Below are 13,806 nucleotides of genomic sequence, written 5' to 3' on the forward strand. Positions count from 1 at the left end.
TATAGCAGTAACTGTGTTTATTTGACTTATTTAAACTTTTAGTTACTGAGCTCTCCTCGTGCTCTCTTGTGACTTCTTTATTTGACTTATTCAAACTTCCAACTATTAAGTTGTTTCCACCGCGGTTGTGCTCTCCTGTAGCGTGCTTATTTGACTTATTCGAACTTCTAGCTACTGAGCTCTCCCGTAATTGTGCTTTCCCTGTAATCATACTTAATCAAAATTATTTTTACTTCTTGACCTTCCATATTTCTTGTTACAACAAATAATAATGAAAGAGCAGTTCTAATACAAAGCCAAAAGTGAAACACACACACACACACACACAAAGTCAAAAGTTGAAATATATACAAATGTGTGTGTAATAATAATAACAATAATCAGAGAACATCCTCATTTTAATAAAATGAGAATATTACTAACAAATAAAAAAATATATATATTTCAATACAATCACAAATAAAAAATTGCAGTATTTAATGTATAAAATCTATATTTTTTTAGTATTTTAATGTGCATCCTCACTTTGTTCATTAGGGTAGGACTATATATATATAATGAAAAAAAAAGACTGGAGATTAATGACTAATGCAGACAACAATTAAATATCTTGAAAAAACAAAAAACAATTAAAAGGAAGAAGAAAAGGCCATGATTTATGAAATGAGAGCATTATATGATATTTTCACAGCAAACAAATAAAAAAAATGTAGTAGTTACAAGCAAGAGATGATGAATATTCTAGGGGAAATTTACGAAAATAACCATTAATATTTTATTATTTTTGCAATTAATCCTCTCAACTTTTTTCTATCAACATTAGCCAAACACAAGCCTTTCTTCCCAAATTACCCTTCTTTACAGAACAAAACCAACATTGTTTCTCCCATATCGCCAAACCAAAAGCAGCTTTTCACTCTTGAATCATCAACCAACGGTGACTGCAAAAGACAACGATAAAAGTGATATCCGATCATAATTTATCCGGATCCAACACAAATCGACATCACTTAGTGGTATGAGTTATTTTCTGAACTTACTGAACTGAATCGGGTGAATCTGAATCCGGCGACAGGCTGCCTGTCTCAACAAAACTTGGTGCGACAGGCTGCCTGTCGCAACAAAACTTGGTGCGACAGGCAACCTGTCGCACCAAACCTTGGTGCGACAGGTGCCTGTTGCACCTGCCTGTCGCACCAAGATTCGGGCGACAGGTTGCCTGTCGCACCCACCATTAAATACATCATTAAAACTGTATTATTTTAATATGGCTGAAATAAATTTTTTTTTAATAATTTCAGGCTTAATGGATTCAGTTGTACTTGAATTGTGTTACGATGGTTGGTGGGAGACATTAGAGAATAACCGTATGGAGTACGTGAATGGTAAAAATCGAGCTTTTTTTGTTGGAAAAAATTATCTGTTTGATCAGTTATTGGCAAGAGTATACGAGGTGTTACAAATAAACCCTAATGACTATAGTATCACCATGAAGACAACTTTGAGGTCCAGTAACACATTATATCGTATATGTGCAATGCCCATGGATATATGCGATGATGAAATAGTGAGGGTTGTATTGCATATGGCATCTGACGTAGCTAATTTTGGATGCATTCCTATATTCGTGATCACATCACCTCGAGTTCCAAGCGAAGGTATTGAGCCACATGTCGATACAAAAACTTCGTTTAGAGCAAATATGTCTAGCCCCGTTAATGATGAGGAGGTGTTGCCATGGACAATATCGTTGCAACAATATTACTCTCCAATCCACGACAATTATGACAACATTGATGATAATGGCGTTACGTTACAGGATGTTGGAGCAACGGTATTTCCAATAACAACGTCGTTGGAGCAACAATATTCTCCGTATCACAACAATGATTTTCGGGACAATGATGATTTTCATAATGAGACAGAGGGGGATAATGTTTGTGCAGAACCTTCTAATAATATGAGGGGGGACACTCGTTTCAATAATGATGGTGATGATGGAAGAGCCGGTCCTTCGAATGTTCCATCATTTCAGCATGAGGATGAGTGTGAAGACAATACTCCTGTGAATAACAGAGGCAATAGACCTATTCCTTCTATGGTTCGATCGAGAAGGCGAATTGACCCCCTTACAAGTGTTGCTCCAATTTTGCCTTCGAACATGGTTGCTCCAAGCTTTGTTAGCAGTTGTGATTCAGATGATATCAGTGTGGGTAAGCTATTTGCTGAGAAAAATGAGTTTATATTACAACTACGCAAGCAGGCATATCGGGCGAGAGAAGTTGGTCTTGAAATAGTTCGAGGCAACCCTGCAGAGTCATACAACTTGCTCCCTAAATACTCTCACGTACTAACTACAGCAAATGAGGGTACAGTCATTTACCTCGAGCAGGATGGAGATGGTAATTTCTTGTACTATTTTGTAGCACTCGGATCTTTCATCAAGGGTTTTATGCAGTACATTCGGCCTGTCATTGTTGTAGATGGTACTCATCTGAAGGGACTATATCGTGGAAGCATGTTCGTAGCAACATGTCTTGATGGTAACAATCAATTGTATCCGTTAGCCATTGGGATCATGGATTCAGAAAACAACGATGCTTGGGAATGGTTTATGATGAAGTTACACGGAGTGATTGGCGATAGACCTGAGTTAGTAATTATCTCTGATTGATGCACTGCCATAAGGAGAGCCGTTCTTAAAGTATTTCACAATGCAACTTATGGTGTTTGTTTTTACCACGTCAAAGGTAACATTAAGTCTCAGTTTAGAATGTCCAAAGCTCTTTGGGATCAATTTGAGCCTGCCTTTATTAATGCAGCAAAAGCATATAGCCACGAGGAATTTAAGAGACAACTTGAAGGGTTGTGGATGATCCACTCGGGTGCGGCTGATTACCTAGAAAATAATGTCGGTACGTGTAATTGGGCAAGGTCGCAGTTTGAAGGTAGGAGGTACAGCATTCTTACCACGAACATCGCGGAGAGTGTTAATGCTTTCATGAGGGAACCTCGAAAATTTCCTGTGACTCATCTTGTTGATCACTTTAGGAAAACATTGCAGCAATGGTTTTATGATAGGAAAATTGTAGCTGAATCAATGACTACTCGGCTAACAACATGGGCGGATGAAATAGTCACTGAGAGGAGAACTATAGCTGAAAGAATGATAGTTCGGCCGGTGTCTCCGCATCGCTTTCAAGTTATAGGCGGTGGGCTTAAGGAAGGGTTGGTCGACTTGCAAAAGAGAACTTACTTCTGCAGAGTGTTCCAGCTTGATCAGCTTGTGTGTGCTCATGCAATTGCGGCCTGTCTAACACACTGGGTGGATTTTATTAACCTTTGCTCGAACTTTTACACTACAGAATCGTTGGCGATGGCTTATGCACAACCAGTAGAGCCAGTTGGTGATGTGGCTGATTAGGAAGTTCCAGATGAAATTCAGGAGATGCAAGTATACCCACCAGTTGAGGCACCACCACCTGGCCGTCGTAAAGAGCTCAGAATACCCTCGGCTAGCGAGGACGTTGACCGGCGGACCGATGTAAGATGCGGTCGGTGTCATGAACTAGGCCATAATCGTAAGAGATGTAAGAATCTCATTGCGTCGACTCGAAGTTAGTTGTATTTTGTGTGTTATTCGTTGGTTAAAACTATTATTGTTTTTGTGTTTCGTTGGTAAAACTGTTACTGTTTTTTGTGTATTGTACACTTGTATTTCATAAAAATTTATTTAAAGTTTAAAATGTGAGGCATTAAAATTATATAAACTTAAGTGCGCGAAGTAAAAAATAAATTCAAATTTCAACATTGAAATTACTACATAGGTTTACAATATAATATCGTCATTAAATATATCAACCGCAATCTTCTTTCTAAAGTACTCGACATGACTAGCGTTAAACTCCAATCTAAGCCCGAACATTAAATACATCGTAACCATCAATACAAAACACCGCAATCGCCAGTTCCGGGCTCTTGTTGTGGCGCGCTCTTAACTGCGATAACTTTCCACGAGTCTTCACTTCGCAACTCCGGTCGGATATTGTAGAAGCCAACATATTCCAACCATCGAGGGAATATAACTTCAAGTGGCTTGAATTTCAACTTGTACCTTTTGTCGTCGCGATTTGTGAGTAATGAGTCATAAATCCAGACTTTATTTTTCCGAAAGTCAACTCGTGCTAGTACCCAATGTGCGCCGTCCAAGTTAACAGGAATGAGTAACTGCATATAACAATTGAAAAACATGTTCGTTATGTATGAAATTAAAATACAACAAAGAAAAAGCAACAACTTGAATATTTTCATTATATAGCATGTGAAATGTAATAAAATACATACCATTTCGACATCCGTCATTGATTTAGACATTGTGTACTGTCGACTACAAAGATAACTATTCAAGCGGTCGTCGAATACCATTGAATCGACTGCACAATTCCCGTTATTCCATAACTGATTCAAGAACACCTAATACATAGATAACCAAGAAATGCATAAATTAATAAAACTTAAATTTTTATAATTTAATAAAATTTAAATAGTATTTATAAGTTTTGTCGGCACGTTACCCAAAAAAATGTGTCAGTATGTGTAACACGTTGGAGTAAGGCATTTGGATACTGCCGTTGTTTCTCGCTAATCAAGCAGAGATACTCATGAATATGCTGTAGAGAAACAGAAATATTACGAGTTTTTTTTAAAAAAATTATACAAAAATCCACAACAGTATACACCACGAGGAAAATATAAATACCTCATCGCCTAGCCATCCCATCGAAGCTGTCCCCAAAATTATTTGAAAGAATGACTGCGGGTGCTGGACTCTCCGGTGGACTCTGCTATCACCAGTGAACCATCGATAAAACTTAGCAAATAGACTAGAATCCTCTAATCCTCTCAGTGGATTTACATCCACACTCGTACTCATGTCAATCGCATGCTCCATGATTTGGGGTCGAGGTAAAGGCCGGACGTTATGTCCTCGCCTGACCGGAGGAATCATGTAAGGACTGTTGTAAACATACGACGGTATGTACGCGCGGCCGAACTTACTAACGCTCGGAGGCACCTCTGTGAACACCTGCACGCTCTCCCCACTTACATCCCCGTAGAAACTATACAATGACGTGGGCGTAGACAAATTTTCATTGCCCACGTCAGTATACACTCCAACGTCATCCGGGGCCTGTATATTCGCCAAAAAGAACATATTAAATAACTATCAAATTAAAAGTTAAACGAATATAATTATTAAATTTAAATTAGCTTACCGCATACGAGCGTGCAGTGAGAGAATCCTTATTTAGACGTTTAGAAAATGTGTCGATGAAGCCAACAACGGTTTCTTTAAAATCTTTTAATTCTGACTTTATTTCATACACGTTACGATCAATCTTATCCAGCCGTCGTCGTACGTAATCATTAAACTGCTTTGTCCTCGACTATTACAAAAGAAAAAAAATAAAACTTTAGAATAACAATAAAAAATTAATAATTTATAAAAGAAAAATATCGTATATTATTTCTAACCTCAGAATCCCGTGCGTCATCAGAATTGTCTGTTTGCTGCTGGTGGTCATCAACAGCCACCTCATCCTTAAAAGTGTCATGCCCCACCTCATCCTCAAAAGTGTCATGACGCTGCTCTGGTATTGGGTTTGGTATGTCGTCATGATCGTCATGCTCGTCTGATTGCCTTGTAACCGACGGCATCGCGTTGATTGAGGGTTGGTGCTGTATAAAGTATCATTTAAAATTAGTAAATGAAAAGTCAAAAATTTCGATTAACAAATTTTTAGTGCTTAGAGTATACCGACCTTATGAACCCAGTCTAGAATGCTTGGCAAGTAATCATTCACAGAGAGCCAATATTTTCTGCTACTCTCCTTTGAATTTGGCTCAAGAGTTTGTAAAACGTCCCCCTTCCATAAATTCAATTTAAAATTTGAAGTATACATAACTTAAATTTAGTAAAGTTAAAAAAATAAGTACTACATATTACTTACAAGACGAGATTCGTCGTTGAAGAACGAATAAACCTCCGCAAAGTTGATTCTCGAAGACGCCATGGGCTTCCATTACAGAATGCGGGGAATCTTATTCTTCGTTTTGACGACCCATGTTGATGGCAACCCTCCGATTGCTTCGTAAATTCAAGCCTACAACAACCAAAGTGAAAAATCAAATAAAACAACTATCAAATATTTAATACTATAAAACTTATTAATAAACAAAAAAAATAGCACCTGAACCCCAGACGTAAAGCCGTAAAGATTGTATTTTTCAATATTATGATCTGGATTTTTCAACCGAGTCTTCTTAAATTTCTCGTCTTTTTCGAACAGTGCATTGTCAAGATTCTCATAAATCATTTCCCACGACAATAGACCCCATGGACGCTTTCGAAAGTATTGTATATCATCAACTTGGTCAAGCCAATCGAAATTAATTTGACAGTGATTTTTTCTTGCATTTAGTACTCTGTCCGCAAAATAAAACAGCGCAATCTTTAATGCGTCCATATCGTCAATTTCCTCGAATTTCAACTCCTTAAATACTGCATCGAATTGCTTCACATTAATCTTACGATGCACACCACCAAAATACGTATTCCGTAGCCTCTGCTCCATTTCATCATTTTTTTTATTGGTATCAACACCAAATGAAAGTCCAGTAACCAAGCACTATTCGACAATTGACAAGCGAATCAAATGCTTACCAATTTGAAACCATAACTGATCCTCATGACTATCTTCTTCATGGGCCACTTGCCGCAGTAAAAGGTTGTGCAAAATTACCCCACTAAATGGAAAACTTCGACACTCCAAGAAATGCCCAAATATATCCTTTTTGAACATACGCAATTGCCGGTTTGTTAATTTTTCCTCGATGGCTTTTACGACCGAAGATAACATACACATGCTCGAAATTCGACCAGGAAAGTGATCAGCATAACGAAAATACATCTTGCCTACTTCAATATCCGGTGATTCTGATTTCGCCATGTATCTGTAATATTTATAAAATTATTACATTACATTTACAGAAAAAAAAAATTAACTCGTTACAAAAAAAAAATCTAATTTTTGGTGCGACAGGCGCGCGCCTGTCGCACCAGTTTTGGTGCGACGGGCGCGCGTTTTTCGCACCAGATTTGGTGCGATAGCGTGCCGCGCATGGGCGCGTGCTGCTGCCCAGCGATGGGCGCGCGCGCGCGCCCTGCACCCCTCCCTCCCCACCCCCAAAATTAAGCGCAATCACTCCAAAATCGAAAACAATACTCCCAAACACCACCAACCACCACAAACATCATCACCACCACTATTAATCTCAAGCAATAACTATTATTATTCTAAAATCTCATTTTAAATTAATGAAAATAAGAAAAATGACTAACCTAGGTTTTGTTGAAGGTTGTAGATCGTAGATCGTAGATCGAATGCCGGTGAGAGATGGAGCCGCCGCCGACGAGGGTTGATGTCGCCGCCGATGATGGGAGTTGGATCGGTTTGGGAGAGATGAGTGAAAGGGAGTGTTGGGGGAGAGATGAGGGAGGGGTATTTTGGTCTCAAATGTTGTTTTATGGCTAATGTTGATAGAAATATTTTTGGGGGGTTAAGATGAAAAAAAGGGAAAGTTTTTTAATTATTACTGTAAATTTCCCATATTCTAGAAGTACAAGCCAAGAGTCAAGACATTACCATCACAGCTATAAATATAAAAACTATTATAATAACAAAACCATGGATTTATGTTCGACAGCAGTTTAAATCCGATACAATTATAGCATAATTTTGAGGTTTACTCCACACTTGCAAATATTTACATGGGATAGAGATTGTTAGTAGCACTCTGTTAATTTACTCACAAATCATACGTCATATCTTGGTGCTTATCGAAACATATAAAAGTTTATTTAGATAAGTGGGGACTCAGCTTTGAACTTTCGACTATATATTTATAAGTTCAATAAACTCATTCAGCTGCATCTCCCTTATCCACCGGCTGCTTCAGACATATCGTATCTTGCAGATTCTCTAAAATCAATTCAAGCCTCATCAGGTTCCATACAACTTCATCTTATACTATTATTTAATTTTTCTTCTTGAAGCGTCGTCATCATCCTCTAATTTACTTCATTTTTTTCTCTATTATTATCGTTTACAGTTGAATCTTTTTGGCAGTTCTGGAAATTGCAGCGCATATATATATATATAGAGAGAGAGAGAGAGAGAGAGAGAGAGAGCTCTAAATTAGCTTGTCAATGAAAATCCTGAAGACATTTTGGAACAGTCCGATGGGTCCTAAAACAACTCACTTTTGGGGTCCCGCTTTCAACTGGAGCCTTCCCTTTGCCGTATGCATTCCGTTCCATACTGAATAAGCTTATTAATCAATTCTTGCTGTAATCATCTACTTCATGTTAATCTTAATGATTCATTAATTTGTGTTGTGGCAGGCATTTTTGGACACAAAGAAACCCCCAGAACTGATTTCTGGAAGCATGACCGGAGGTTTTGAATCTTGACAAAGAGCTACTTGCTAATGCAAATATGTGATTACCTTTCTTGTGTTGTATTAAATTGAGCGTTATTAATTGTTGCAGTGATGTGTGTATATTCTGCGTTGTGTATGAGATTTGCATGGATGGTGCAGCCGAGAAACCTTCACCTTTTCGCATGCCATGCATCAAATGAGTCGGTGCAACTCTATCAGCTCTCCCGTTGGGCAATGGCTCCCAGGTAAATTAAATTAATAAGCAGCTGTTTGAATCAGTTCAAATTTTCTTAGTTGGTGAAAGTGTTGTATGATTAATTAACTTGTTTAATTTGTTGTGCAGAAGCATTAAGTGTGGTGTAGTTAGAACTTTCAAGATAGATATCTCCTCTCTAGTCTCAATCACGTTACCTTTTTGTGGAACCCTAGAGGGATGGGCACTTCTTAAAAGATTGATGACAACATTTGGGTTTATTTGTGACAGGTCCTTGGAGGAGGAGGAGCAGCAGCAGAAGAAAGAGGAAGCTGATAAAAAATGATCCATTTGCAATCAACATTTACGGGCACTAAATCCAAGAAAGAAATGCTCTGTGCCCCAACCACCAATAATTATGGGTCTAGTCTTTTGATATTTGCAGAAAAAAGTTTAATACATATGCTGTGGACCACAATGTCTACAGAATAATAGATAATATATCATAAAATCAAATAAGTCTGCCTTATATAACTATAAAAAAAATAAAAATTTGAAACAGGAATAAAAGAGGTGCTGTGATATCAAAGAAGAGCCGGAGTGAAGGTTGAAGGAAGACACTCAATGAAGTTTTTGTCATAATATTTATCATGAAACTCATTGTTCATGTGGGCGGTTTGTGTAATTTATTTGTTTATTCATTAATTTTACAGTCGGTCTTTACTGTACTCATTTTGGTAAGAGAATTATTTCTATCTACGGCACTTGGAATGGTAAATAAACTCATATAAACTCGGATGATCCGGCTCGGGTTCAACCTGTATCGAATATTTAAAATATCCGGACGTTTTTCTTAACCCAGAAGTTTCCGGGTCCAGTTTTGGTTCATTGAACCCGGACTTTGGAACTCGAACCCCGATTATAGTATTTTTTTAATTAATAAATTTTAATTATTGATTATAAATATAAAAGCAAAAAGTTAAGAAAAAAAACAAAAACAACCCTAAAAATCTAAAGCCTCGCGAGCTCATCCCAGCCGCCTCCTCTAATCAAATCAGGGATCTTGTCTTTTCATTTTTGTTTTACTGTTATTCAACTTTGCTGAGGCTTATAATGCAATATTAATTTTGCCAAGAAAACAAAAAACGAAAAGGCCACGACCACGAAAGAAAAAGCTTGAACCGATGGCTTATTATGAGATTGAGTAGGCTGTGATGGTGTTAAATGAAGGGCAATTGACTGATTTTGTGTAATATGGGTAAGAGTGGGGTGGCTATCTTCATCGAGATCGTGAGAGCGTTGTGTGTGTGGGGATGTGAACCACTTAAAGAGTGATGCACAAAGGGGATGCATATTGCGGCAGGAGAGGGGTCGTGTGTTGTCGTTTGAGGAAAGGGCTGTGGCGGGATGATCAAAGTTGGCTGCTTGGTGGTGGCTGCCAAATTTGTGCCGCCGTTGTGGCAGCAGCCAAAGAGATTTGCAACGAGGGGTTGTTGAGTGATGTGAGAATGGCGGCTATGGGTTTCTGTTCACATTACATATCACGGCTTGGTGGCGTTGAAGTCCATGTGACGGCCATTAGGGGCACCGGCGACAGAGAATATTCGGGTATGAAACTGGGAATCGAAAACCCAAAATTTTTCGGGTTGAACCCAAATCGGACCCAGGGTCGAAAAAAGCGGGTTCCGATGTGGATTCGGTATGATAAATTAGCATCCGGATCCGGAATGGAGAAGGTCGAACCCGAACCCTGACTCTAATTTTGCCATCCCTACTTTAAATTAGGACTTGAACAGACATTCTCAAGGTTGTGTCAGGCTGGCATAAGGTCCAATGCAGGAAACCAAAAGTGGATCCTATTTTCACCTTAGAATTATGAAAGCTCATAAGTTGAACTTCATCTCACTCTTATTTACAAATAATTAACCCTTCTTTGTTGTCACCCACATTTTCATATTCATTGTTCCTATTACTGGCCAAACTTGTGAAGGAAACCTAATTTTTTTTTTTTTCTCTATAAGCATGATTTGGCCAAGTCAGGGACCCCTTCTTAGTAACTTAAAACTTCTTGACTTCTTTCTCTAATTAAAAGGAGATTAATAAATGGAACTCTCCACTTCCTTCCATCAAAGAAGTAGGCTATGTACTTAATTACTTTTAACACTTCCATTACTAAAAGAAATTACCAAATTTCATCACTATCCATTGAAATGAGGCCGTGGATAATTATTATTAGTTTTATCATTCTTTAAATGCCTCAATTTATCATGTGAGCCATGATTAGAATAAATCTAACGTTCTCTCACTTAGCTCACATGTTAAATGAATTAACTAAAACTTATAACTTGAAATCCCCACTAAATCTTAGATTACCCAAAAAATTATTGATGGTGGAATTCCTAAGAGACTGTCAATATATGAATCATGGCGGTTATGTTTAAGAAAAAAATTCCTGCCATATATTACATGTATGATACTTTAGGGGAAAAAAAACTTTATAACTTGCATGAATGAACTTACATAAATGATTCAAGGTAAATTTTAAAAATAACAATGGAATTTTAAATACATTTTTATGTGCACAAAATAAAAAACTTATTTATTGATGTAATTACAAAATTTATGCAGAAGCCAAGAGATCAAATAAAACAAACTCACTTTGAGCCAATAAGGCCCATATTATTGACATGGTTCTTGTACAACTTATGCGACAAACCTTTAATCATAGGATCTGTTAACATGAGTTTTGTATTTACATATTCGATAGCTATCTTATTTTTCTTGATGTGGTCTCTAACAATTAAAAATTTAATATCGATGTGCTTAGTTTGGCTTTCACTCTTATTATTCTTAGAGAAGAAAACTGCAGCGGAGTTGTCACAATATATCATTAATGACTTTTCTATATAATTGACAATTTTAAGCCCATTGATAAAATTATTTAACCATAATGCCTACGAAGATGCTCCACAGCATGCGATGAATTCTAGTTTCGTAGTGGATGATGCAATTATTGTTTGCTTAAACACTTCTCTAAGACACAACCCCTCTAACAAGAAGGAAAATGTATCCTAAAGTAGACTTTTTTGTGTCTAAACATCTAGCAAAATCTAATTCTGAATCCCAACAACTTCCAAATTGTCAACGACTATAAGTTAATTTATAGTCCTTAGTTCCTTATAAATATCTTATAATTTTCTTTGCAGCTTTCTAATATTCCATTATAGGATTACTTTGGAATCTGCTTAACATGTCCACTACAAATTTAATATTAGGTCTCGTACAAACCAATGCATACATTAGGCTGCCTATAACAGATGCATATGGTATTTTTCATATACTCCTTTTTCAAAACATTTTGTGGACATTGATCTTGATTGAATCTATTGTCCTTTGGTAATAAGAGCAGTTGTACTAGAGTAATCCTTCATTTTAAATCTCTCTAACACTTTTTCAATATGAGCTTTTGAGATAGTTCTAGTGTTTTTTGTAGATCTATCTTTATGAATTTTTATTCCAATAACAAAGGAAGCTTCACCTAAATCCTTCATTTCAAAGTTTTTAAGAGAGAAATACTTTTGTCATATGAAGTTATCAAATCGCTACTTGGAAGTAAAATATAATCTATATATTACTTCCAAGTAATTGTACTTGCTCCCACTAACATTGATCATCAACATTTTTAATAAAACTAAATCAGGTCACTATATTATGAAGCTTTATATACCATTGATGAGAAGCCTGTTTTAGTCCATATATAAACTTTCTAAGCTTCAAGCTATTTAAGCTTGCAAATTAAATTATTTTTCCTTAGAAGAAAAACCCCCAGGCAATTTAAGAATGTTGTTTTAAAATTTTTTTTGATGTAGCTTTAAATCAAAATGAGCTACTGAAGTCATAATGATTCTAAAACAATCTTTTTTAGAACTGAAGAAAACGTTTTAAATTCTCATTTGCAGCCAATAACTACAACTCCTTTTGGTAACATAACTAGATCCCAAACTTGATTTTTAGCCATAGATTCCATCTCTTCATTCACGGCATTATACCATAATATAGAATTATCTTAATTCATGACTTGAGAAAATAAAGTTGGATCATTTTTAGATCCAATATGGCAATATCAACATCTGTTTCTTAGAGATATACGATATAATCACTAGAAATTGCTGATTATCTTATTCTTAAAGATTTATGTAAACCTATAACTTCATTATTAATTTGAGAATTCTCAATAATAGGTTTTATAAGAGCTAGTTCCTCATGGGTTGTTTGTTCTTCAATTAGTTGGACTTTAGTAATATTATTATCATTTATAAGCAACTCCATTGAATTTTGTTCTTCTTTAAATAATATTAGTTGAGAAAATGCACCCCCACTAGTTCCAAATCCTCAAGAAACGTTGCATTTTTGGCCTCAACAATTTTAATAGAATGAGAAGAGTAATAAAATCAAAATCCTTTAGAGTTTAATGCATCACCAACGAAAAAACCACTATTGTCCTAAAATCTAATTTCTTATGTGAGGATTATAAATTCTCAGTTTCATAGGACATTCCTGTATGTTTAAATGATTTAAACTAGGTTTTCATCAATTTCATAATTCAAATGGTGTTTTTGGAAGTACTTGTAATGGAACTCTATGTGAAATATACACAGTTGTTTTAATGCTTTATTAATATTACAAGTACAAGTACTTCCATAAGGATACTAGAAGACTATTGTCCCTTTTCTATGTACGATCCATATTATTCATATCCTTATTAGATCTTATAATCTTTATTTTCTTTTCTTTTTATTCCTTTACCTCCACCTTATAGATTTAGGAAGCATCTAATGCCTCAGATTTATCAAATAAAAGATAAATACACATAAATCTTGTATGATCATCAATAAATAAGATAAATTATCTCTGACCATTTTGACAAGAAGTGGAAAATGGTCCACCTACATCACTGTGTATGATTAAAAAGTCATAGAAATCCTTTTAGCACCTTTCAAATTCTTATTATTTTGTTTTCTTTTAATGAAATCCGCCTAAATTTCAAAGTCAAAGAAATCAAGAGTTTTTAAAACTCCCATTACTTACTAACCTTTTTATTCTATTAATAG

At 36.1% G+C, this 13,806-nt stretch overlaps 2 protein-coding genes across 4 annotated transcripts; both read left to right on the plus strand.

The window, feature by feature from the left end:
* Nucleotides 1-2,773: 2,773 nt before the first annotated feature.
* LOC112100909 lies at nucleotides 2,774-3,424 on the plus strand. Its single transcript, XM_024190779.1, has one exon. The coding sequence runs from the start codon at nucleotides 2,774-2,776 to the stop codon at nucleotides 3,422-3,424; it is 651 nt and encodes a 216-aa protein (XP_024046547.1).
* Nucleotides 3,425-7,975: 4,551 nt separating this feature from the next.
* Nucleotides 7,976-9,118, plus strand: LOC18052237 (mitochondrial pyruvate carrier 1). 3 transcript variants are annotated; one of them, XM_024191453.1, is made up of 5 exons: nucleotides 7,976-8,067; nucleotides 8,173-8,362; nucleotides 8,465-8,519; nucleotides 8,612-8,747; nucleotides 8,846-9,118. In XM_024191453.1, the coding sequence occupies exons 2-5, from the start codon at nucleotides 8,270-8,272 to the stop codon at nucleotides 9,039-9,041; spliced, it is 480 nt and encodes a 159-aa protein (XP_024047221.1). In that variant the 5' UTR covers nucleotides 7,976-8,067; nucleotides 8,173-8,269; the 3' UTR covers nucleotides 9,042-9,118. The 3 variants fall into 3 exon arrangements, with proteins under 3 accessions (XP_024047221.1, XP_024047223.1, XP_024047222.1); XM_024191455.1 differs by having other exon boundaries at nucleotides 8,987-9,118; XM_024191454.1 differs by having other exon boundaries at nucleotides 8,190-8,362.
* The last annotated feature ends 4,688 nt before the right edge of the window (nucleotides 9,119-13,806 follow it).

The sequence above is a fragment of the Citrus clementina genome, unplaced genomic scaffold, assembly GCF_000493195.1.
Source record: "Citrus clementina cultivar Clemenules unplaced genomic scaffold, Citrus_clementina_v1.0 scaffold_2, whole genome shotgun sequence".
Taxonomy (NCBI): Eukaryota; Viridiplantae; Streptophyta; class Magnoliopsida; order Sapindales; family Rutaceae; genus Citrus; species Citrus x clementina.